The sequence below is a fragment of the Thermochaetoides thermophila genome (genome assembly GCF_000221225.1).
Source record: "Thermochaetoides thermophila DSM 1495 unplaced genomic scaffold scf7180000011820, whole genome shotgun sequence".
In the NCBI taxonomy this organism is placed as follows: Eukaryota; Fungi; Ascomycota; class Sordariomycetes; order Sordariales; family Chaetomiaceae; genus Thermochaetoides; species Thermochaetoides thermophila.
In genome coordinates, this window is record NW_006383036.1 from 1670776 (window position 1) to 1692029 (window position 21254).

At 51.4% G+C, this 21254-nt stretch overlaps 4 protein-coding genes and 1 pseudogene across 5 annotated transcripts; 4 read left to right on the plus strand and 1 right to left on the minus strand.

Moving 5' to 3' along the window:
* Positions 1-2694: 2694 nt before the first annotated feature.
* Positions 2695-3477, plus strand: CTHT_0054530 (annotated as a pseudogene; the record flags this gene model as incomplete). The annotated part of the gene is made up of 4 exons: positions 2695-2729; positions 2882-3286; positions 3340-3359; positions 3449-3477. Coding segments are annotated over 4 exons (489 nt in total).
* A 2307-nt stretch (positions 3478-5784) lies between these two features.
* CTHT_0054540 (40S ribosomal protein uS9) lies at positions 5785-6441 on the minus strand (the record flags this gene model as incomplete). The annotated part of the gene is made up of 4 exons (XM_006695725.1): positions 5785-5949; positions 6035-6049; positions 6131-6330; positions 6390-6441. 4 exons carry the CDS (start codon positions 6439-6441, stop codon positions 5785-5787), a joined length of 432 nt encoding a protein of 143 aa, XP_006695788.1.
* Positions 6442-8452: 2011 nt separating this feature from the next.
* CTHT_0054550 (uncharacterized protein) lies at positions 8453-9114 on the plus strand (the record flags this gene model as incomplete). The annotated part of the gene is made up of 3 exons (XM_006695726.1): positions 8453-8487; positions 8551-8679; positions 8766-9114. The coding sequence occupies 3 exons, from the start codon at positions 8453-8455 to the stop codon at positions 9112-9114; spliced, it is 513 nt and encodes a 170-aa protein (XP_006695789.1).
* Positions 9115-11116: 2002 nt separating this feature from the next.
* Positions 11117-12869, plus strand: CTHT_0054560 (uncharacterized protein; the record flags this gene model as incomplete). Its single annotated transcript, XM_006695727.1, has 2 exons — positions 11117-11286; positions 11354-12869. 2 exons carry the CDS (start codon positions 11117-11119, stop codon positions 12867-12869), a joined length of 1686 nt encoding a protein of 561 aa, XP_006695790.1.
* A 4134-nt stretch (positions 12870-17003) lies between these two features.
* CTHT_0054570 (uncharacterized protein) lies at positions 17004-20409 on the plus strand (the record flags this gene model as incomplete). The annotated part of the gene is made up of 2 exons (XM_006695728.1): positions 17004-17756; positions 17827-20409. The coding sequence occupies 2 exons, from the start codon at positions 17004-17006 to the stop codon at positions 20407-20409; spliced, it is 3336 nt and encodes a 1111-aa protein (XP_006695791.1).
* Positions 20410-21254: the final 845 nt, after the last annotated feature.

Below are 21254 nucleotides of genomic sequence, written 5' to 3' on the forward strand. Positions count from 1 at the left end.
GATCCTTTCAGATGGTCATCAGCTCTGTTGCATCTATTCATTATAAAGTTGCGAGGGCATGTTGGTTCTTCTTGATTCCAACAAAAGCGGTGAAGGCATCATGAAGTCACGGCAGGCCCCAAGGGAAGGCTCAGCCGACCATCCTGCGGCCAGAAGGGAGGAGAGCCGAATGAGGATATCCTTGCTTTGGAATGCTCTGTCGCTGGCAGCATCATTTGCTGACAGATGGAGCAATACCTACCTCAAGACCCAAGACCTAACAGCCAACGGGGTGTAAATTGACATGGTCCGTACAAGCATTCAAGCTGCTATTGTGGTCCTGGTGGTTAGAAGCTGCTTATGGGCCGTTGTCCGGGCTGCCGCAAGCCAACACCCCGCAGCCCTGAACCCCGCCTTTCTTGGACCGCTTTCAGATCTCCAACCTGTAATAGGTAAGCGATTGCTTTGTAATGCTCACATCGAACAGAAAGGCCTCGGCAGCGACACATTGAGGGCCGGTTAAGAACTCAACTCTGCTCTAACAATGCTCCAAGTTTATTGACGTTAGTAGTCATTTTTTGCCAAGAACTGTAGGCCATAACTCGGAGGTGGTTTCACGGCACAGATCGCAAGGTTCCACCTACATACGGGAGGTAGGAAGAGGGACGTAACAACGTATGATGTTCAAAAAAGGATGGCTGTTCTGGGGCTGATCCGCCATTGCGTGGGGAAACCCCAGTTAGAGCTTTGATTGTCCAATTGTTTTGGCGCTGTCCAGCTTGTGACCCCGCTATCTAGAGCCCTCCACCCTTCCCATCTGGACACAGTAAGAGATCGAACTTTGCCAGGATTGGACTCGACAAGCTGATGAATGCCATGATAACCATCTCTTCGGTCGAATCTCGAAAGTACATCTCTGCGGATGCAGTTCCAGTTCTCAGTCGATTTTAGGAAACATCTAACGACAATCCAGTGAGGTTGCTCTTCTGAGCTTTTCTCTCTGACGGCGAAGACGGCCCAAACTGTTGCAATCCATCTGAATTACATCTATTTCTCGTTTTCCTCATCTCCCTACCTGCGTTAGATACTTCTGCCAAGTATCCCGAGTCCAAAACCGGCAGTCCAGTCAAAGACCCCAGATCAGACAGCGAGCAAGTACCCCGCGGGCCGTCCTGGATAGGCGCCCCCGCCTCTCACAAGTTCGACAGAGCCCTCTCATCGGAGACAATCCCAGATCGGCTCGCTAGGCCAGGACCACGGCCCACAGCGACTACCACCGCTACCACTACCACCACCGCACACACCGGTGCCCATCCACGTCCCTGCAGCGTCCCCAGCGGCAACGACAAACTCCTGCAGCATCTGTTGCACCAGCTAGCCCGTCCCTGAGCACACTCTCAGCCTCTTTCTTCTTGGCTCCCCGCCTTCCTCCCTGCTCTACTGGACCAGGAAGCCTTCCTCTCTCAACCTGCTCAAGTTGCTTTGCCCTCTGCTCTTGTTTCGTGATATTATCCTCCTGAGGGGCATCCTCTTGTATTCATTGCATGCCCGTCGCTGCCATCACGAAGCTCTACCTACCTACCTACCTATCTACTTAGCTCTCTCCCTATAGAAGGGAGTACTTTTTGATACTGTCCACAAAGCAAACCACAGGCTCACAGCCGCCGCTTAACCCTGCGGGTCTCAGCACTGACAGCGACTGCAACCGCACACACCCTAAGCCGACACTTCTGATTGTGCACAAAGCACGATCTGACAGGCTAACACCGTGATCACTACCCATCAACCTCTACGGCTGATCGCCTGCCTTCTAGACATACCAACGTCTTGGTCTCTTCACCCAAGCTCCCCAGCATCGTGCTGCTGCGCTTTCGGAGTCATCATCTCGTCAAGCTCAATCAACCGCACTCACTGTTCAACATCCTTAAACTCTTTTTGCGTACGAGGCACACGAGCCAAGCTTTGCCCTGCGAAACTGCAACACAAGGACGGCGGTAGAATTGTGTGTACCCTGGGGTCCTCATTCCATAGAGCATCATCATTCGTGGTGGGCCTGGCTTCCCAGGACCACAGTCTCGCATATCTAGGGTGTCTACCGTATCGCACACACTTACAACTATCCAACTACTCTGTCCTGCGACCTCATCTCATCATTTATCCGACGAAAAGACTTTTTCATTCATAGCATATCTGCTTCTGCAGGCCCACTGACATTTGACCTGGGCCCGATTTCATCTGAACCTTAGGCTGCCCGGAGTTTGACTCGGAAGACTTGACCTGAACCGAGCCGAGATTATTGCCGCTTGTCACCGATCCTGCCAGATAGAGCGTCGTTCGCTGCTTTTTAGACGGGACGCATCTCCTTGGAACATATTCCTCCCACCTCTCTTGACGCTCTTCCTGGACGCCCCCGATCTTCACGAACCCATCACAAGCTCACCTATCTTCCCGACTGCAGGAGCACGGTTCATCACGAACGCCTCCATGACCATGGCGGGGTTATTCAGAAAAGTTTTCGACTGGTTGCTGCGAACGTTTTGGTAGGTTCCAGATCGTGCGGCGGGGAATATGCACCCTGCGGAGTGCGCGGGCCGTGCTGATGCGGGGCACCGCTCAGCTTGCCAACCGCAGCACATCGCCGCTGGGCTAGATCAAGCGCAGCGCTAATGTTGTGCAGGGCAACTGAGATGGATGTGACTTTGGTCGGTTTGCAAAATGCTGGAAAGACTTCACTTCTTCGTGTGCTCTCGGTGAGTATAATGCAGATGACAGTCTTGGAGGGTTTGCAGGGCTAATGGAAAACATTAATGCTCAGGGCGGAGAGTTCGCTATCGAGTGAGTATCCAAAACCCAAGGGACGACGGAGCTACTGTCGATCGCTGACTGACTTGGCCATTTTTAGCTCCATTCCCACCGTTGGCTTCAACATGAAGCGACTACAGCGTGGCCATGTGACGCTCAGGTGCTGGGATCTGGGCGGTCAGCCCCGCTTTCGGCCGATGTGGGAGCGATATTGCCGGAATGTGAACGCTATTGTCTTCATCGTCGATATTGCTGACATGGAGAAGCTCCCTACAGCTCGTGAGGAGCTTCACCAACTCATGAGTCATCAAACCTTGGAGGGCATCCCCTTGCTGGTGCTTGGTAACAAGTCGGATTTGCCCAACAAGTTGACTGTCGATGAGTTGATTGATGCCATGGACCTTAAAAAGATCTCTCACCGGGATGTCTCGTGTTACGGCATCTCAGCTAAGGAAGAGACAAATCTGGAGGCTGTCATTCAATGGCTGATGAAGTATGCCAATAGGTGAGCCGACTTCGCCTCTTTCGGCATTAACTTCGTCATGAGTCTCGGCGCAGGTTGCCGGCTCTCGTTGGTTGTACGTTTTGTCGACTTTCGCTTCATGAACCGTTTCGACTGGCTCTAGGTCGATACGTTTTGGCAGCTTGCCACTGATGTGATTCTTAGGAACGACTGCCATCTTCTGCTGGCAATGACATCATTTTCTGAACAACTCTCCCCTTTTTTATTTTCCTCGGTTGTTAAGATAGTGGCGCATTGCGGGCCTGAGATGCAATCGGTTTTTTTATCTATACCGGTGTCTTTTCATAATATTGCATCAACCAGAGAGAGCAACCACACAGAAAGTGACAGAGACATCTCCGGTTGCTGGAACAAACGGGCTCAGAAAGGTGCCGCAAGGCTGGGGCATTACGAGACGCACTTGCTACTCGCAAGAATAGGTTTATGAATCGACTGATCAAAGATTGAGAGTGGAGCTTGGAAAGACTGATGTGATTGGAATGGGTGCAAAAGGCCTTGCTTGACTTTGCTTGGGTCGGGTGGAAGTAGGTGTAGCGCTCCTTTGTATCTTGAATGATTTGAGACTCAACTTATCCTCTTGATGCAATGATATGACTGATGATATATGCTCAATTCGGTTTGAGAATCGACTGTGTTGGCCCGCGAATGTCTCACACGCGCCAGCCAGAACGGTGCCGTCGTGTCCTCAGATTTTGCAAGCCTTGGGTATGTACAATCCGGCGGAAGAGAGGGACGAGGGACGCTCGTTGGACACTAGGCGATAGCGCTCCTAAGCTGCATCACGTTGAACTAACGCCTTTATGTCTTGAAAAACGGAGTGAAAAACGACGAACGGAAGAAAAGGGGGGGAGGTCTTGTCAAAGTGCAAAGTACAGTCGAAGACAACTAATATATACCCAAGCGGATAGATAACCCCTATAAGTGGCTATGCGGCATCAGTGATGTGACTTACACACGGGCCATTTGGAGGAGGGGAGGGACCATTGACGTGTGAATGTATTATTGGCTGGTTTCTCGCTGCTTGGTTTGAGGTCAGTTCGTCTACCTTGCTTGGGTTATGTCAAGGGTGTCCCCTTTTTCGACTCTTGCTCCTTTATCCCCTCGTGGCCTTGTGTCAAAAAAGTAGACACCTATTCGAAGTCCAAAGCGCCAACGGATTGGCCGAGACCCATCATGTTCTACAGATTCCCACCTAGGTAATTACCTAGTGATGCAACCTGCATCCTCTTGACTGCCGCGACAACCGCTGCTTGCGCCCCCGCAGGAAGATTACTTACCTAGTGTCCCCTCTTTCTTCAAGTTAGCAGCCCGAACGGGCTCTTTATGACCATTAATAGCCGATTTCTTCATGGAAGTAACCCATCCCATATAGACCGGTACAAGCGAGAAATGGGATAAAACAAAAGTGTACCCATCAAGGCCTATATAAAATAGCCTACCAACCCGAGACCTACCTACGTATAGGTGAGCAAGTATACGCGTGGGACGCTTGATGCATCTTATCCTTAATGCGAAGTTGTCTGCTACATATCTCACTTAACCCCCCTCTCATTTAGAGCTTGGCTTTGGTAAGGCTGCGGGTTTGATGCTCACTGCAAGCTGTCAGAAGAGAATAGACCATAGAAATGCAATTTGCCTACAGGGTTTTGCTTGAACCATGCTTCTTGACCTGGACAATCTTAACATGGCACGACCACGTAGCTGACAACCTCGGGAGTCAGACATGGTCTGGAGCATGTGGCAACCGAGTTGGGAATAATATGGAAACCGTACCTCTCAACACAGTACTTCCGGCGACTTGTCCTCTCCAGTCATGATGTCCCAGAATACGTAGTTAAGCAGAGCCATCCTTCTCCAAGTACCAACCCCTACTTTGAAAGCAGCATCACATTTTTTTTAGAATCATTTAGGGTTTTAGGTCTTATCGACTTTATGACTTGCGCCGTCAGGCAAACACAAGTTGGAGTCGAGAAGCGGGAAGATAAGTAGGGAACAGCCCGTTATGATCCCATTGGATCCGCTCTCAGGTCGGCTCAGGGGCTGCAGACCATCAGCATCTCTCACATAGCATCCCGGATATCACCACGACACCCTTTTACATCAAGCCGGCTGTTTGACCGGGTCCCCGACGCTGGAACAACAGGAATAGCATTCCACCCCGGGTATTGGCAAACCAGGCGGTCGTTGAGCTGCTAGATGATGGCTGCTACAACTTTTTTTCTATCCTCCCTCCCCTGAAGAACCATCGGTCCCGCCCAATCACGTAGTCCCGCATGCCATGTGCCCTTCAAGGGAGCATCGTAAGCAGAGGCCAAGCAGAATCGAGTCTTGATTCCTATCTCGGCCAAGGCGCAAAGAATAAGCGCCTCAGCAGGCCATCGCCGAAGGTCAAAACCGATTCGTAGCTGATCAATGCAATGCCGAACGCCGTCCGTATCCACGCAAGACCCCGATTCCCCCCAAAATGACCAAAAAACCGATCAACGATAGGACTTCTGGAACCGCGCACGAGCACCGCGACCACCAAACTTCTTGGGCTCGCAGCGCCGGGGGTCGGCAACGAGGAGGCTGCGGTCGAACTGGATCAGTTCCTGTTTAAGGAGATTCTTTGAGTGCTCATCGACGTATTTGGCGTAGTAGGCGACCTGTAACAGCGGTGTCCCCACGGTTAGCGATTCCTCTTTCTCTTCGGCGCAACGGATCGGAAAGTCATGGATTTGGGGTACTGACAATGGACTTGGCGATCTGTTCAATCAAAACACGTTAGCACACGTTCTTTGTTTGGAACTTTGATTTCTTGAGAGATTCCGCGCGAAATGTACGTACCGCCTGGCGGACCGCATAAACCTGGGAGGTGTGACCACCACCAGCGACCCGGATGCGAATGTCGACATCGGCGAACTTGTCGGTGCCGAGGATGAGGATGGGCTCGTAGAGCTTTGCCCGGAGAATCTCAGGGGCAAACAGCTTGAGCGGCTTGCCGTTAACCTTGATCAGGCCCTTGCCTTGCACACAGCGCGCAACGGCTGCGACATTGTTAGCGACACGACCAACTTTCTGCTCGTTCAAAATAAAAATTACATACCTGTGGCATTCTTCTTCTTGCCGAAGACCTGAACTGCCTGGACGCTCGCCATTTTGTCGATAGGGGCAAGATACCTTCCTGATTGTTACCGGGAGTTCGGGCTGGATTTTTCTCCTCGTCCAAAATTTGTGTGTGGAGGGGAAATCTGGATGGGGCTAGCGATAGTCACGTGGCGTTAAATTGTGGCGCATCCGCGGATTGTGTGTGGCTCAAAACCTCATCCCGATAATCCAGGCCCCACCCAATTTTTCGGACGAGACCTGACCAGCGTTCAGCGGGGCTGTATTTGTATACCATGGGCGTTCAGACTTATTACCACCCGCCGCCTGTCCACTTGACCTGCTTGGGACAACACCCGTCCTTCTCAACGTCGGCGGCGCAAATGTGGAGCTCGAGCAGAAGGAGCCAATGCGATGATAATGAGAAACGCTGCCACTAGATCGAACAATACGAGATTCTCATTGTCCTGTGCTTGGGGCTTGACATCACTGATCTACGGGATATAGAGCATACATACTTGGCATGCTCTGCCCGTTTGGTTCGTATGACTCGAGCGCTTATGTCAACAACCTACAGTCAGACCTGCGGATGACGATCAGATCTTTAACGATAGCCCCGTCATAACGATGTGGACCGTGGGAGCCATTGTTGTATGTATAAGAAAGTGACACCTCCCTGGAGATTAAGATATATGTCGTCTGCTTGGTCACCCGTATAGAGTGATGGATATCGTTTATGTAGATGCCTAGCTTACTTGTTACCAAGCTATTTAGTATGCTCTTTTCGAGGTGGAAATCATCCAGATCTCCATGTTTTTGATCCTGTTCTTGCAGAGCTGGCTGATTGACCTCTGACCGTATAATTAGGGTGTTTTCATGTTTTCGCTATGAATTATGCTTATAAAGGTCATATTCTCACCGACAAAGGAAAGTGGAAGGTATGGGAATGACGATTTTCGGCTATAACGATACGAGCCTGAGCGACAGAAGCCATTGTTATCTGCGTGTCTGACTGTACCTAGCTTGCGTAACAAACAACATAATGCGGAATCTTATGGGAGAGCGGTTTTACGCTACGCTCTCCGCCGCAACGTAATATTGGCGAAACGTTGCGGTCAAAAGTTTGGTGACAAGCTTAGCCCGTCCGTGATTACCTGCCCAAGCTCAAGACTTTGTTTGATCACCAGTTCGACACAGCTCAAGGACGGAAGGACAAATGCCCGGACCCTGTGCTTCATTGTCATGGGACGACAATAGGTAGCAACGACGCGGAAGATACCACGTAGGTACACAGTTGTTTCCCAGTGTATCCTACATCTTTCCTTGACTCCAATATGCGAGCAGTGGCCAGGACTCTCACAGTCCTCAAACTTCTTCGACAGGCAGAAATGAGTAGAGTATCATGTCCGTATGAATCTGCTCTTGCGCATTTGGCTTTCAGACAGCAGACAACCGGATGCCGGTTGTCTGCTTACGCCAACCACTGGCCCCATCTTGTCCCCTGAGCTTGTGCTGCTCTTGCGAGCACGTCCGTATGCTTGGCGGGCTGCCTCCCTGTGGTCCCATTGATTCAGGATAAACTGACGCAAGCTTCCCTCAGCCACAGTTCGGTCAACGGTACAGACAGAAGCAATACACATGATTGCCCTTCTAACGTACGGAGAGCAGCAAAACCCACAGTGTCCATGTCCGATTAGCAGGCAAGGCTAGCAGGTATTTTGCTGGTTCTCCGTGAACTTGGGCTCACAGTGTCTGGTTTTTGAAACCCACACAGTCTTCCCGTTTTGTAACCGTTGGTGTGGCCTTACCTCTTGGCTTTGTGGCATCTCGGTCGTATGTCCTTGGCTTCCAAGCTATCCTTTAAGCCTTGCCGTCGCTGCACCCCTTCCTGCTGCGACCTGCTTTCAACTTCCAACATCAACCAACAATCCTCTCGCTGGCGCAACGGCAGCAACAACATTTTTGCAACATAACTGCTTGCATCCAGAAACCATATAGGGACGCTGAACCCTTATTTGCGATACCATACACAGCACGAACAAGAACGGGATGGCGCCGCCATCAATGCAGGAGACACGGCTCGCAAAGCGCGAAAATGGGTATGTCTCAATGCTGTAATCCCCTTTCTCCCGCATCTCATGAGCTAACAACAGCGTCTTCAGTTGCGGACCCGGCAGATATCTTGGTGTTGATGGGAACTGTTACCAATACTCAGACTGGTATTGGTGGGGTCGATGGGTGTTTGCCGGCCTGGCTCTTCTTTGCATTTTGATTGTTTTCTTCCTTCTCTTGTATGTTCATCATCCCCTTACCCTCATCGCGCACCTGCCTGTACCTTCCCATAAGTATCAAAACTAACCACGGTGGACTACAACAGCCGTGCTTCCCGTCGCCGCAGGAGACAAGGACTCCAGCCTCTTTGGGGAACTGGGTGGATGGCCGGCCCACCGCCGCCGTACTATCCCCCTCCTCCGCAGTACACTCCGCAAGACCCGAACTCGGAAGGCTACAAGTACTACCAACCGGCTGGTTACTATGCGGCTCCCCCCAACGGTGCTGGTCCCAGCGACACCACGGGCTACTATGCTGGCAACCAAGAAGGCATCCAACTTCAGCAGCCACCCACCGCCTACCACCGTGACTCGAACAACCCGAATAATGTTGACTATCCTCCTCCTCCTGGGCCGCCGCCGAGTCACGCGAACAGCAATAACAACAAGCCGTAAATGCAGGTGGTTGGTATGGGTGACACACAGTGGGGGGGTGTCTGTACTGAAGGGGAACATGGTCGACTGATAGCATGATGGGCTTGGTTGATGAACGTGGAAAAAGGGCAGACTTCACTCAGGTTGGCGTTCAGGGAAGTTGCCATCTCTACCATAAAGGACGAAGGACATCTGGAAATCCCCTCACTCATTGGCTGGGATTGGGAAGGCTCGCGTTGCTCCTCCTTGACTTTGGGTGGCTTTTTTGGGCGTTTGTAGATTTTATCGTAATGGAAAATTAGCGATATCTGCGATAATGATTTTCAAGTGCTTCATCCGATGATTGATTGCCTTTAGTACTGACAAGGTCAGGATGGTCGAGTGGTTGCTAGACGAGAACACCTACAAGCAATGTGTATCAACTAGACGAGTGGAGGAAGGAGATCTCGCAACTCTCAGATTAAGATGCCGGTATAAATCGCTGGCTTGATACACATTGACGAGATGACTCTGAGTTTAGGTTCGCCATCAGAGACTCATGGCACAGCCCTAGTCCCGAGATTTTCTGCTGTTGTTCCAAACACTTCTAGGGCTCCATGGCCTTGCATTGGGACGAGAGAGGTTACGGCAAGTACATAAGTAGGTAAGGCAGGTAGTTTTGCAGTTGAATAGCGGCATTTCCTTGGAATTGAAGCAGCGCTAGGTTGTTACCCATGATCAAACCTGTTTCACTGGAGACTTGTACTCGATTCCGACCTCGGTCCTCCGAAGGCTGAACCTGAAAGGAGCAAAGTGGTTTACAAGCATGTTGGATTTTCATTTTTTAAGGCTTTGGCAGTAAGGCTGTGGTCGGCTTCAGCTCGTCCGTGGTGTTCTCCCTCATATAGTTTGACGCCAACTCTGTGCAGAAACCAGGGATAAGCATCGGTACAAGTAGGTAGGTTTGGCAGACAAGGTAGGTCAGGCAAATGAAAAAAAAAAAAAAAACCTACTTTGAATTTATCGATCGGAACAAGGAACCCTGCTCATCGCACAATGCAATGTCGCTGCACTACAGCCAGTTTCATCTCCGGATAAACATCGAAAACACCGGTGCGTGTTTCAATTGCCGAAGCTGCGGTGCCAACAGAGGCCGGCACTTCATATCTGGCGATGCATCTGAACCATTCTCGAACTCAGTGACTAAGCACTTATCGAAGCAGATGGGGTCGTTGTTGTGTAAGACTGAGAAAACATGTGGGCTCTTGCATGAAGAGGTTCTCAAAGGTGGAATGCTTCCAGGCGCTAGCCTGGACCGGGAGAGGAGCTTACCTTGTAGTATAATGAGCTTCCAGGCAGCACAGGGTCCATCAAAGCAGAAATTTGGCCAATCATACTACATGCAGGCGTCGTTAAGGTCTTGGCCGCACCTTTCCCCTTTGCGACTGCGGACGTGACTTTGCGCCCTCCCTTTTCCTCTCTGCGTCGGTTGCCAACCAAGCCGACCAGTTTCATCCTTTCCTTCGCTCACGCACCTCTTCGCCCGAGACGTCCAGCGGCAAACATATGCCTTGTGTTTCGCTCTTTTTTTTTTCCCTGACACATTCCTTTCAGAACACAGAAAACAAACGTGTTTCGAGTCGACCTTCGTTTCCTGTCGCTCCTTTCCCGCAAAGCATATAGCATTGCCTGACGGTATTCTTATCCAACAGCCGCTACATCTTGCGAAAGGCACACGTCACCTTCTCTCGTGCGCCAGCCTCGATCTACAGCTTACGCGGTTTCGCCTAACAAAGACTTTCGTGCATCCTGGCTCTGCAAGTTTCTACCGGGTCTGTCTTGCGGACAGAGAAGCGAGGGAAGCGGCTCTGACGGCATCCATACCTGCATCCAGACGATCACGATCGACAGATTTCGCCCACGCGCAATGGACCCTTTGTAGCAGTCGCTCACTTGCCCCGATTTCGACATTTGCCTGTTTGATGCATGCTGTGATCCCATTTCCTGGTCTTGCGCGATTGGTAATCGGCCGTTCTCGACCAAGATGGCGCCGGTCGACGTGGCCATGCGGAGGAGTTTGAGGGCGGGCTTTTTGGATTTGCTGACGAGGAGTATACGACCGGTCGTGCAGCGGAGAAATCTTGGGGACCAAATCAACGATGTGAAGACAGCCTTCTCGAGTTGGGACAACTGCATGCAGGTCGCTTATTGCAAGTACGCCGAATCTATCCTTTTGCTCTGCAACAGCGCCTGTCCCGTGATGCTAACACTGGTATTTTAGGTGGCCCGTCATTGGCCTCATTATCGCCGCCGGCCTGATCATCTTTGGAGTGACTTGGTGCATTATTCGGTGTGCCTGCTGCGGCCTCTCGTGCTGCTGCTCGTGCTTCAAGTGCCTCAAGTGCTGCGGCGACTGCTGTGGCTGCTGCGACCCTCCAAGAGGCAATCGGCGCAAGTATCTTGATGAACCCTACATACCACCAAACCATGGAGGTTACAAGCCTCAACCGCCTATGTTCGCAGGGTTTGGCGGCTCGGGGAAAGCTGCTGACGTTCCTCAGTATGCCGAGTTTGACGTGAGCAAGCCCAAAGATCCGGACGCCTTGCCGCAAATGCCGACCTGGGAGAAGGCCGAGAGCAAGAAAGTTTTCCTAGAGGAAGAAGAAGAAGGGGTTGAAATGAATAACCTCAAGAAGCCAGAAGACAATGGGCAAACCGCTGCTCCTCCAACTGGAGCGGTCCCCTCAAGAGCTGTCACTCCCGTGTCCCCACGTTCTCCGACTCATCCGGTCCCGTATGGTCCTCCTGGTGCGAACGCTCCCACCTCCAATGATCAATACGGAACCGGACCAGGGGGCTACGGCTCATATGTCTCCCAGGGTGCGCCCGACTACAATCAGCCCTCCATGCCATATCCCGAGGATGACCAAGGATATAGCATGCCAGGGACATCACGACACTCACCACAGTCTTACAACAATAGCAGTTACAACAACGGCGCATGTAGTAATGGATATAGCATTAGTGGCTACAATCAAGGGTCGAGTGGTTACGACAACTATGGCTCTCCACAGCAACAGCAACAACCCTACGACAACTATGACATTTACAATGCCTATGACACCCAACCGACCCAAGGCTACAGCACAGGATACTCGCAGCCTACTATTGACTTGAGTAGCACCAGCGTCTATGGCGCCAACCCACAATCTCCGGCGCCCTCACAGCATGGGCCATATAACAATCCCTATAGCAGCGCGGATGCACGCCGGTCACCCGCACCCCAAGGACCCTACGGCAACGGTTACGGATCTCGGCACCAATCTCCTGCCCCTCAAGATTATCCGGCACCTACGTATTCTCAGGAAGCACGACGATCTCCCGTACCGCGCAATGTGCCTGCCCCTCTGTCACCTGGTGGCTCACGATCGCAGGATCCGCGCATGTCGCCAGTCCCCATGTCCCCTCGTTCTCCAGGCCCTAGATCTCCTGCTCCCTATGCGAGAGAGTACGGCGGCCAAAGCGGCAGTTTCGACAGCACTAACAGCAGCCATCGCGCGTCGCCGTATGGTCAAAGGCAGTACACCCCGGATCCCACACAGCCACTGCGAGCTCCTCCGCCACAGCGGTCATACACGGGCGATTTTGATTTTTCGACTTCCGGGCATAGCAGGCCCACTGGGAATGGAGCTTACGCGGATTCGTTGTATGGCGATTCGACCTATGCGAGTCAAGGGCAGGGGTCGAACGCCGGAACAATGTATCCCGGGTATAAGCCGTATCAGTCTTCAAGATGAAGGTTGATGTTACCCTGTCAAGGTGCAGCTCCAATGTGGTAATTTTCCCTTTTACTCTCATTTGCGGCTATGGTGGTTTTCGGGACTCATTTGGAATCCCCCTCGTCCTATAGATGGTGTTATGCCTTGGGGTCTTTTTTCATCCTTTCTCTCTCGCTTATGAAGTCTTTTTGATTGACCTATTAAATGGTATATCTGGATGGTCGTTACACTGGCGTGTTCACATGGACTTATTTGGCGCCTGGTTAAGACTTGAAAAGGCGTGACGGGGTTGGCGGGTTTGTTGCTGTCTGGCTGGCAAGTATTTGTGGTTTTTTTTGGCTTGTTGGATCTGGATGATTTTGATGGAGCTCTTGGACGATGAATTGTTGTGGTCGTTTCTTCCACTATATTTCTCCAATATTTGTTGATTCTTGACCCCTCTCTGGCTCTTTACTCAACTCATATGGGATGCGGCCTCATGGATACCCAACAACTTACAGCACCCTGTCAAACGCTAAATGAGAAAGAGAAATGGATGAGGTAACCCCTTATCAAATTTTCGATGGGCTATCTCTATTAGCTCACGGGTTTGATGGGAGTCTTTTTTATTTTAAACTTTCTGTGTGATGAGCAGCAGACAGGGAGATAAGGAGAGAAAGTGGGAAGGGATCTATATCTATACGATTTGGATTGTTGAGTCCTTCGTGAAGGGGAAATCCTTATTGAAGGATGGGTCCACTTGTGTTTGGATTCTATCTAGCCGCCAACCTTGATGCATAGTGAAATTTTCAGGCAGAGCCTGGGCGTGAATATCTGAAACCCGTTTATTCCCCTTTCACTGGATTTGAGTATTCATTGGAGCGTGCCAAACTGAGCACGTAACATTGACAATGATCCTTACCTATTGAAGTTTCTGTCTCCAACAGAGCTCACTGGTTGGCAGTAGGTTTCTGGCTGAAATGACCTTGCCTGATGCTTACTCATCCTCATGCTTCCATTCAACCAGCTTGCAGTTTGATGATGCTGGAATCAGCTCCTGACCAGTAACAATGAACCTCTATGTTCTGAACCATCAAGGGAACCTCATTCTCATGTAGAGCAGGATGTTTAAGGAATAGTGCTCAGCGCGCATCGTGGTGATCTCCAGCACCAAATAGCATCTAGGCAGCGCATAATGTCGGTATGTGGCTTCAAAAAGAGGATAACTGAGTCACAGCTGGTACACCCAAGACCAGGGGCTGCTCAGCTAGGCAAGTCCGGTCTTAGTGCAGAAAGAATAGGTGCATATGGGAAGTGCAATATCAATGACGATCAACGATGCTCAATGTAACGTGGGGTGTTAGAAGGCTGGGCTATGAAAGCGGTCTGGGGAAGGTTATGGCTGCGATGATGGGCCGCAGATGGAGCAGTGTCTTGATGTTTCACATTGTTTCCTTCAAACTAATCAGCTTTGAGAGAAGATAACCTAGGCCTACAGGGCAAGAGGGAAAGGCTCTGGTTCAAGGTCCAAGTGATTTGATCTTTGAAGAAAACGAGGAGGAATACATAAGGGATGGGAAGTCGAAGCTGAGCAAGGGAGGTCTCCAAGATGTCAAAAACATCACTTGAGCCATGAACACTTATGACTTAGCTACCTAAGTATGCCTGTCTTCTGTAACTATACCAAATAACAATCCTAGTTCACGCATTAGGTTGTGTAACTGGGCATGCGCATGAGCAACTGCCGGAGGGCTTTCTGAAATCATGACCAAAGTGGGATCCCATTGTGAACGCCGCCACACAAATTTTAGATTCGATCCGATGGGTGGCTGTGCTGCTGGGATGCATGTTTCTAGCTCTGGACCATAAACAGAACAGGTAAAGCTTGTGAGCGAGTCCACCTCGTCTACCACTTGCGTCGTACATCCAATGAGTGTGAATTTACAAGGGGGTTAGTCTACAATATTGATGACATGAGGTTTACCTGTATGAGTGCTCAGAAGGTGCTGTTCTTGTGCGCTTGCAGCAGCCAGGTTCAGCGAGGAGACGGTGTGGAATATTTCTGGAAAACCTGCGGAATCCTGTGCCTGAAGATCTGGGTTATTGACATGCCAAGTGTTCCCTCCCTCAGGAGAATTCCTCGCCGCAGATGCGCAGGAAGAGGATGTCAATGACTAGATCAAGTAATCTCTAAGGTTGAGACGCTTTTTGTTGATCCCAGTGAATCAACGGTAAGCGATCGGCTGCGCAACCCTGGGGTCCCGACAATGCCCCACTAAAGAGGCAAGGCCTATCCTTGTAGAGTCTTGGGTGTTCCGGGTCGAAAGATGACGTTATGAACAGGGCTTCCCTCTTTGCTGCTTGTCCTGAGAGTTCCGAGTAAAAATGGATCATATCATGTTATCCAAAGGAGCTGAAGATGAAGATCCCAGCGTAGATGAGCCAAAAATGAAGATAGAGACTGGCGCAGGCGAATAATAATCTGTGTATGGTGCACATGTACATATTGATGATCTGTAAGTGGGTTTGACATACAGTTACCAGCCACGCCGAGGCAGGCAGGACAGCAGAACTCGACGCAGTGGCGCATTACACATGCAGAATGAGAAGACAGGTATGTACAACTAGAGGTAAGTAAGTACGCAGCAACGTGTGGTCATTTGGCGGCATGCGGCTGAGCCCGATGGTTGGGACGCACGACATGTAGTGACAGCAACAGAGGTTTAGCGAGGGAGAAAGCGCTCTTTAAAGTCCAACAAGGCCAGCAAGGCTGCTTGAAGAAGTTACTGGATTTGTGGACGCCACCAAGACCTAAGTGAAAATGTGGGAGGATTCATCCTTACGTATAAGTATACCGGAGCGTATGGGAGATGGGCGCAGATGCACGCAACAGACCAGGGCGTCGGGACAACCCGCTTAGCATCTGATTTGTCCATTTCTTTCTCGTCTATCAGCATCCTGAGGAGCAGTTTTTTTTCTGGACCCGCGCTCGCCGTGGTGCCATGGGTGGGTATGACGTGGGCATGGATACCCATGGCAGTGATGCATAGCAGCTATTCTTGTCTTTCCTTTGAATACACCTATCGCTAGATATCTATATCTTCTATCCGCTTCTGCTTGTTGCCTGCTCTGCCCGGTGCCCATGTCCCAAGTTTATAGAAGACCCAACCAGCCGGCCCCTCTTGACAACCTAGAGCCTTAGTATAAGTAACAAAAGGCATGTTTTTGGTTCCCAAGATCGAAGCGTAAACACTGATTGTCCCATCAGCTCGGTGAACGAATAAGTCAGGGCAGCCAATACGTTCCCGAAAGAGAGCAATAGACAAACGAAAGTTCGAAAACTTTTGCACGGCCGCTGCTGATCCTGTGTTCACATTGTACAAAAAAACCGCTCTTGCGGAGGAACGGGCGCCGATCACGGCAGAACAAGTACAATATATTCCGTGGACCCGTTCGACCCTGTGCGTCGCCTAGGGCGACCAAATCCGAGACATTACCCAAGCACATATCACGGCCTGACGAGATGTCGAGTTCAAGTAAGTCGATTCTTGCCCTCAAGGGCGCTTGCTCTGTTGCGCATGGCTGCTGTCATCCCTGAAGAAAGAGGGGAAAGAGGGAAAGCAGGCGAATGAAGAACGAGAAGGGCAAAAGGACTTAAAGGACCTCCTTGACCAGCAACACCCAGGAGGGCCCAGAGGGGGAGAAAACAGCTTCGAGGAAGCTGGCAAGCCTGGCAGAGACGGTGAACAAGAAGCGGCCAACCCGACAACACTCAGCCTGATCCTTCATAGATCATCCAGACTCTGGTTGGGTGCGGAGAAGTCGTTTTCCTCCCATCCTCCCAATTCACCCCGCCAAGCAGCTCCTTGTTTTGCCAAATTTCGAAGAACAAAGGCCATGTTATGGAGGAATAGGCACAATTGTGAACAAGGGAGTCCAAAGCATAGCGATATGGTGAAGAGGATGGGGGATTGGGAGAAGACGCGCAGACCAAAGCACAGACTTGGCCTCTTATGCTTGCTGTTGCCCAAGCTCACACGTCGTGCAGATTTCTCACCGCCAGCATCGGTGCCCGACGCTCATATCTCGACGAAGCCAGTGGCGAGTTCGTTGAGCCCGACATGGATGACACCATCAACGACAACATCACCATACATCTCACCAACCGAAACCATGGCAACTATGACGACCTCAAACACAGTCCCGACAGCTCCAACAACAGTGCCCGCGACTGCTAGAAACAGCGTGGACTCTAACGCACTGCCGGTCTACCCTGAGTTCAGCCACCTGAGGATATCCAGCAAGCAACAGCTGCCCTCTGTTGGCTCTAACACTAGCAACAGATCGCAGCAAGATAACACTTCTTGGGTGACAAACAAAAAAGTTCCATTCTTTACTTCCCCGCCTTCAGCACCCTCCATGACGCAGGCCAATCACTTGACTCCCTGGGAGAAGCTAGCTGATAACAGAAGCCCCTCGCCCTCTCATCCGCCTTCTATGGCCAGCCGGCCACAGTCTACTCTGCTCCCTCTATCCGCCGCGAGCTCCAGCTATGATCGCTTGCGTTGCGCATCAGCCCAACCGTTAGATGGAGCTGGGTCTTGGATGCACGGAATCTCAGCCGACCAAGAAGTCAACCGCGCGGTATCAAACCCAATTGATACCAGCCGACTGTACCCGCCTCAGCAAGAGAGCTCGTGTTTAAGTCCTCAGACGGATTCTTCTGCGTCGGGGACGACCGAGAAGCGCAAGAGCCGGATGAGCTGGCTTCCTGGTGGGCGGTCAAGGAGTAACTCGGTAAATCAGCCTAGGACAACGACAGGTGCTTGGCTCTTGACTCCCGAGTCGAGAGAACAGTCGGATGGTCAGCAGCAACAGAAGTCCGTCATTGAGTACAGCCCTGCGCCGCTACTCAAGGGAGAAAAGGTACGCGAGGACAAGCTTCTCTGTTTCTGGATTCGTTTCTCTTTGTCTTCGGCGTCCTAACTATGCCCAGGTGCCCGAGCTGTGGGACGAAATGGGCAACGTATATGTCTATGTGCACCCCAAGGAAAGTGGCAAGGGGCCATGCTTTAAAGTGCCCGACCACATTCTTGCCTCCTCCGCCACCCTAACCGAGTTGTTGGTCACCGAGATGATGGCGACCCGAGGGTCTCTCTACACCCAAGACGATCCCGACACAACTTCCCCAAAGGGCCATCTGTATCTCTCCTTGGGCAACACAGATGTCGAAAGGTTGATAGACGCGCGCAATCTGTTCGCCTTCTTGCTGCGCAAGCCGCTCGTGGCGACACCAAAGCACCCTGATCTGTTCACAACTGTGCTGCAAGTAGCTGGACTTCTCAGGAGGTTCAACTTCTGCAACTATGATGGGTCTTCGTTCGGCGACTTTGTCGACGAGGTCTTCGACGTCTTCATCGTTGAAACTGGTATCGCTGATGTACGCAATAGCCGTGAGAAAACGCTACAGGCGCTGATCTTGGCTGAGCAAATGAAATCGTTCAACTTGTACAACGAGGCCTTCGCCCATGCCGTTGGCAAGTACGAGTCGCTGCTGGAACTGAAGTCGCCATTGTTTGAGCGCATCTCAGCCAGCACGCGCCAACGTCTTGACCGAGCGCACATGGACCTTGTCGGAAGGCAGCAGAATGCCGCATTGAAGCTTGAGGAGTTCGAGTTCCCATCGCTGTTCGCAGGTGTGGCCAGCTCCACGTCACACGAGGAGTTCAGGCATGTCCGCTTCAAGGAATGGCGAAGCTCGTTCCATAAAATGAGGAGCTTCGTTCTGGGATACTATAAGACTCTGTTCGGCAGCTGGCCGCCACGGGCCCGGAGCAAGCGTAATCCCTTTTCCCAGAGTGGCCTCAACCGTCTGGCACTCAAGATTCTCTACTCGGATCTCTGTGCTCTGTATGATTTGCTGGTTGACCGCACCAACTTGACTCCGCAACGGCGGTCGAGTGGGTCCAAGGCTAATGACGAAGGCGAAAAGGGCAGCGGTGACAAAGAGAAGGAGAAGGAGATGGAGAAGGAGGAGAAAGAGAATGAGAGGGAAAGGGACAGGGAGAGAGACATAGAAGCCAACCTGGCCGCCCTGCGTGCTATCCTCTCCGAGTTCGACAAATCCTCTCCCCCTGTGCTCCCACGCATCCCCTTCGACGTCCCTAAGCTCCCCAGCATGACGGCCCTCTACGAGAATTACCGCGAGCTACCCACCAAGAAACAGGCCAAATATAGCAAGTCCCTACAGCCACACGAGCTGCAGCTGCTCCTGATCAAGTCGCACAACATCGACACCGACTCCCTAGAGATGCCTTTCTTGACAGCCTTCAAAGAGTTTGAGCTGCGCGAAGCCCGGTCAGCTTCCCACTCCCATATCGAAGACGACCTAATCGATCAACGCATCGGCACCTGGCTGTTCCTCTACGTCGTTATCCAGTCGCTTCCTATGCTAGTTGTCGACGCCCCGGGGCTGCGGTATGGCGACGGCGTCGAGTACTTCTTGTGCGAGGCGCCGCAGGGGAATCCGCCGTGGACTGAGGATCGTGATCAGGTGAGGAAGATGTGGTACCAGACTGCCGATCAAGCGTTGGTTGAGTTGTCGACAGACGTTGTCATGTTCTCGGTCGAGGGAATCTACATACGCTCGCACTGCTGGCTTGCTGCTAAGGAATGGCAAGCTCAAGCCGAGGCTAGAGCAGCTAGTGCCGGTGCAGTTTCAGTGCCCGTGACGGTGACCCAGCCCGACTGGGCCACTTCCACTGCCATCACAACAGAGGGGGCCTTTTTCAACCCACTTCAGCCTCCTTCCCAGTCCATTTTCCATAACGCAGACCCGTTCCAGACACAAATCTCGTCTTCTTCGCCCTCTCCGCCACCACAGCACCCGCAACGACACAAACCAACAGTCCGCCCCATCAGTACAGGCCCCGAACTAGACAACGGAAACGGAAACGGTCTTCTCTCCCCACCTCTCGCAAATACCTCTCTTGGAGGATTGCCAATGCCGATGGGTCGGCCCCGCGCGGGATCAACGCACGACCGTGCCCGCCAGGCCTTCCGCGCCAGCATAGCCATCGGCCTGGAACCGATTGGCGTCCAACCCCTGCCACAGATGGCAGCCCCGCTCACGCGCTCGCCTTCGCCGATGATGATGTTGGGTCAGCACGGTCAAGGTGCTGGCGATAGCCACAATGGTGAGGGTGTTGGAATAATGACCGGGGTCGTTGGAAACCTTGCTGCCGGCCAAGCCGGAGATGATAGCAACAACAGCTGGGGGACACCAGACGGAGCCAAAACGCCGATGGTGCGTGCCAGTCGATCGGGGACAAATCTCAACTTGTTTGGAGGGAACAGTAGCGCGTATATGGGCGAAGTGTTTCCTCCTGCTCCTGCTCAGCCGTGGGTACACCAACATCAGAGAAATTTTAGCGGGCCGGTCGCTTTCCCGATGCCAACGCCAAGCAGTTATCACCAGCATGCAAAGACCTCGTCGCTTGGCGGCGGTGGAAGCACATTTGATGATATTCTGAAGGGAATGGATGACGGAGGAAAAAAGAAGAAGAGGTTTTTCTTTTGAGCTAGTTCTTCTCGATGCGTTCAATCCTACTAGATCTTGTTTTACAACGGTCTTCAAAACGGCCGAATATGTTTTCTAGTGAGTTTAAAAAATAAAAAAATGAAAAATGTATGAAAATGCGGTTTCATGACTTTACTTGGGATGGGATCAAGCTCATCTCTTAGTTCACTTGCATTTTTGGTGCATGTCAGGAACATGATATCCCATGTTTTAAATCTTTCATCAGCAGCTTAAGTTGCTGCTTTGATCCCAAAGTTTTGCTAGACTGGCCTTTGAGCTTATGGATGTCAAGTCCGTAGGGAGCTGACCTCCCTTGTAATCCTTGTTTTATGTTTTGGTCCTGCAAGAACTAGCCTCATTGACCTGTGCAGGTAGATATGCATCAATGCTTTACCTCTTTGATGCACAGCAGAATACACCACATGAGCTTCATCGAGAAGCCAGTGTTGCCTCTGGCTGCTAGGTAGATAGGGAGGAGGTAAAGATTGCGGATGATCTATCAACATCCCTCTTGCTTATATTTCCTATTGTTATCTTATCGAGCAGGGTCTCGGTCAGTCAGCGGTGTTCATGACGTCACTCATAGCCCCACCCATGGTCTCTTGAGGAAAAATGCGAACAGAAGTGGTGTTGAGCCGATAACCCATGAACTAGGTATTAACATATATCATCAAGGTTCCCATTACAGCTAACCAAAATCAATGTTAATTGTCTTCATCCTATGCAGCAATTGAGGCCCTGCCCTTACTGAGTCCATGTGAAGTCAGTCTTAACACATGACGTCATGTTGGTCATACCAGGGTCTTGAGCAGCCGTACCACAAGGGCAATTGCGGGGTACCAGGG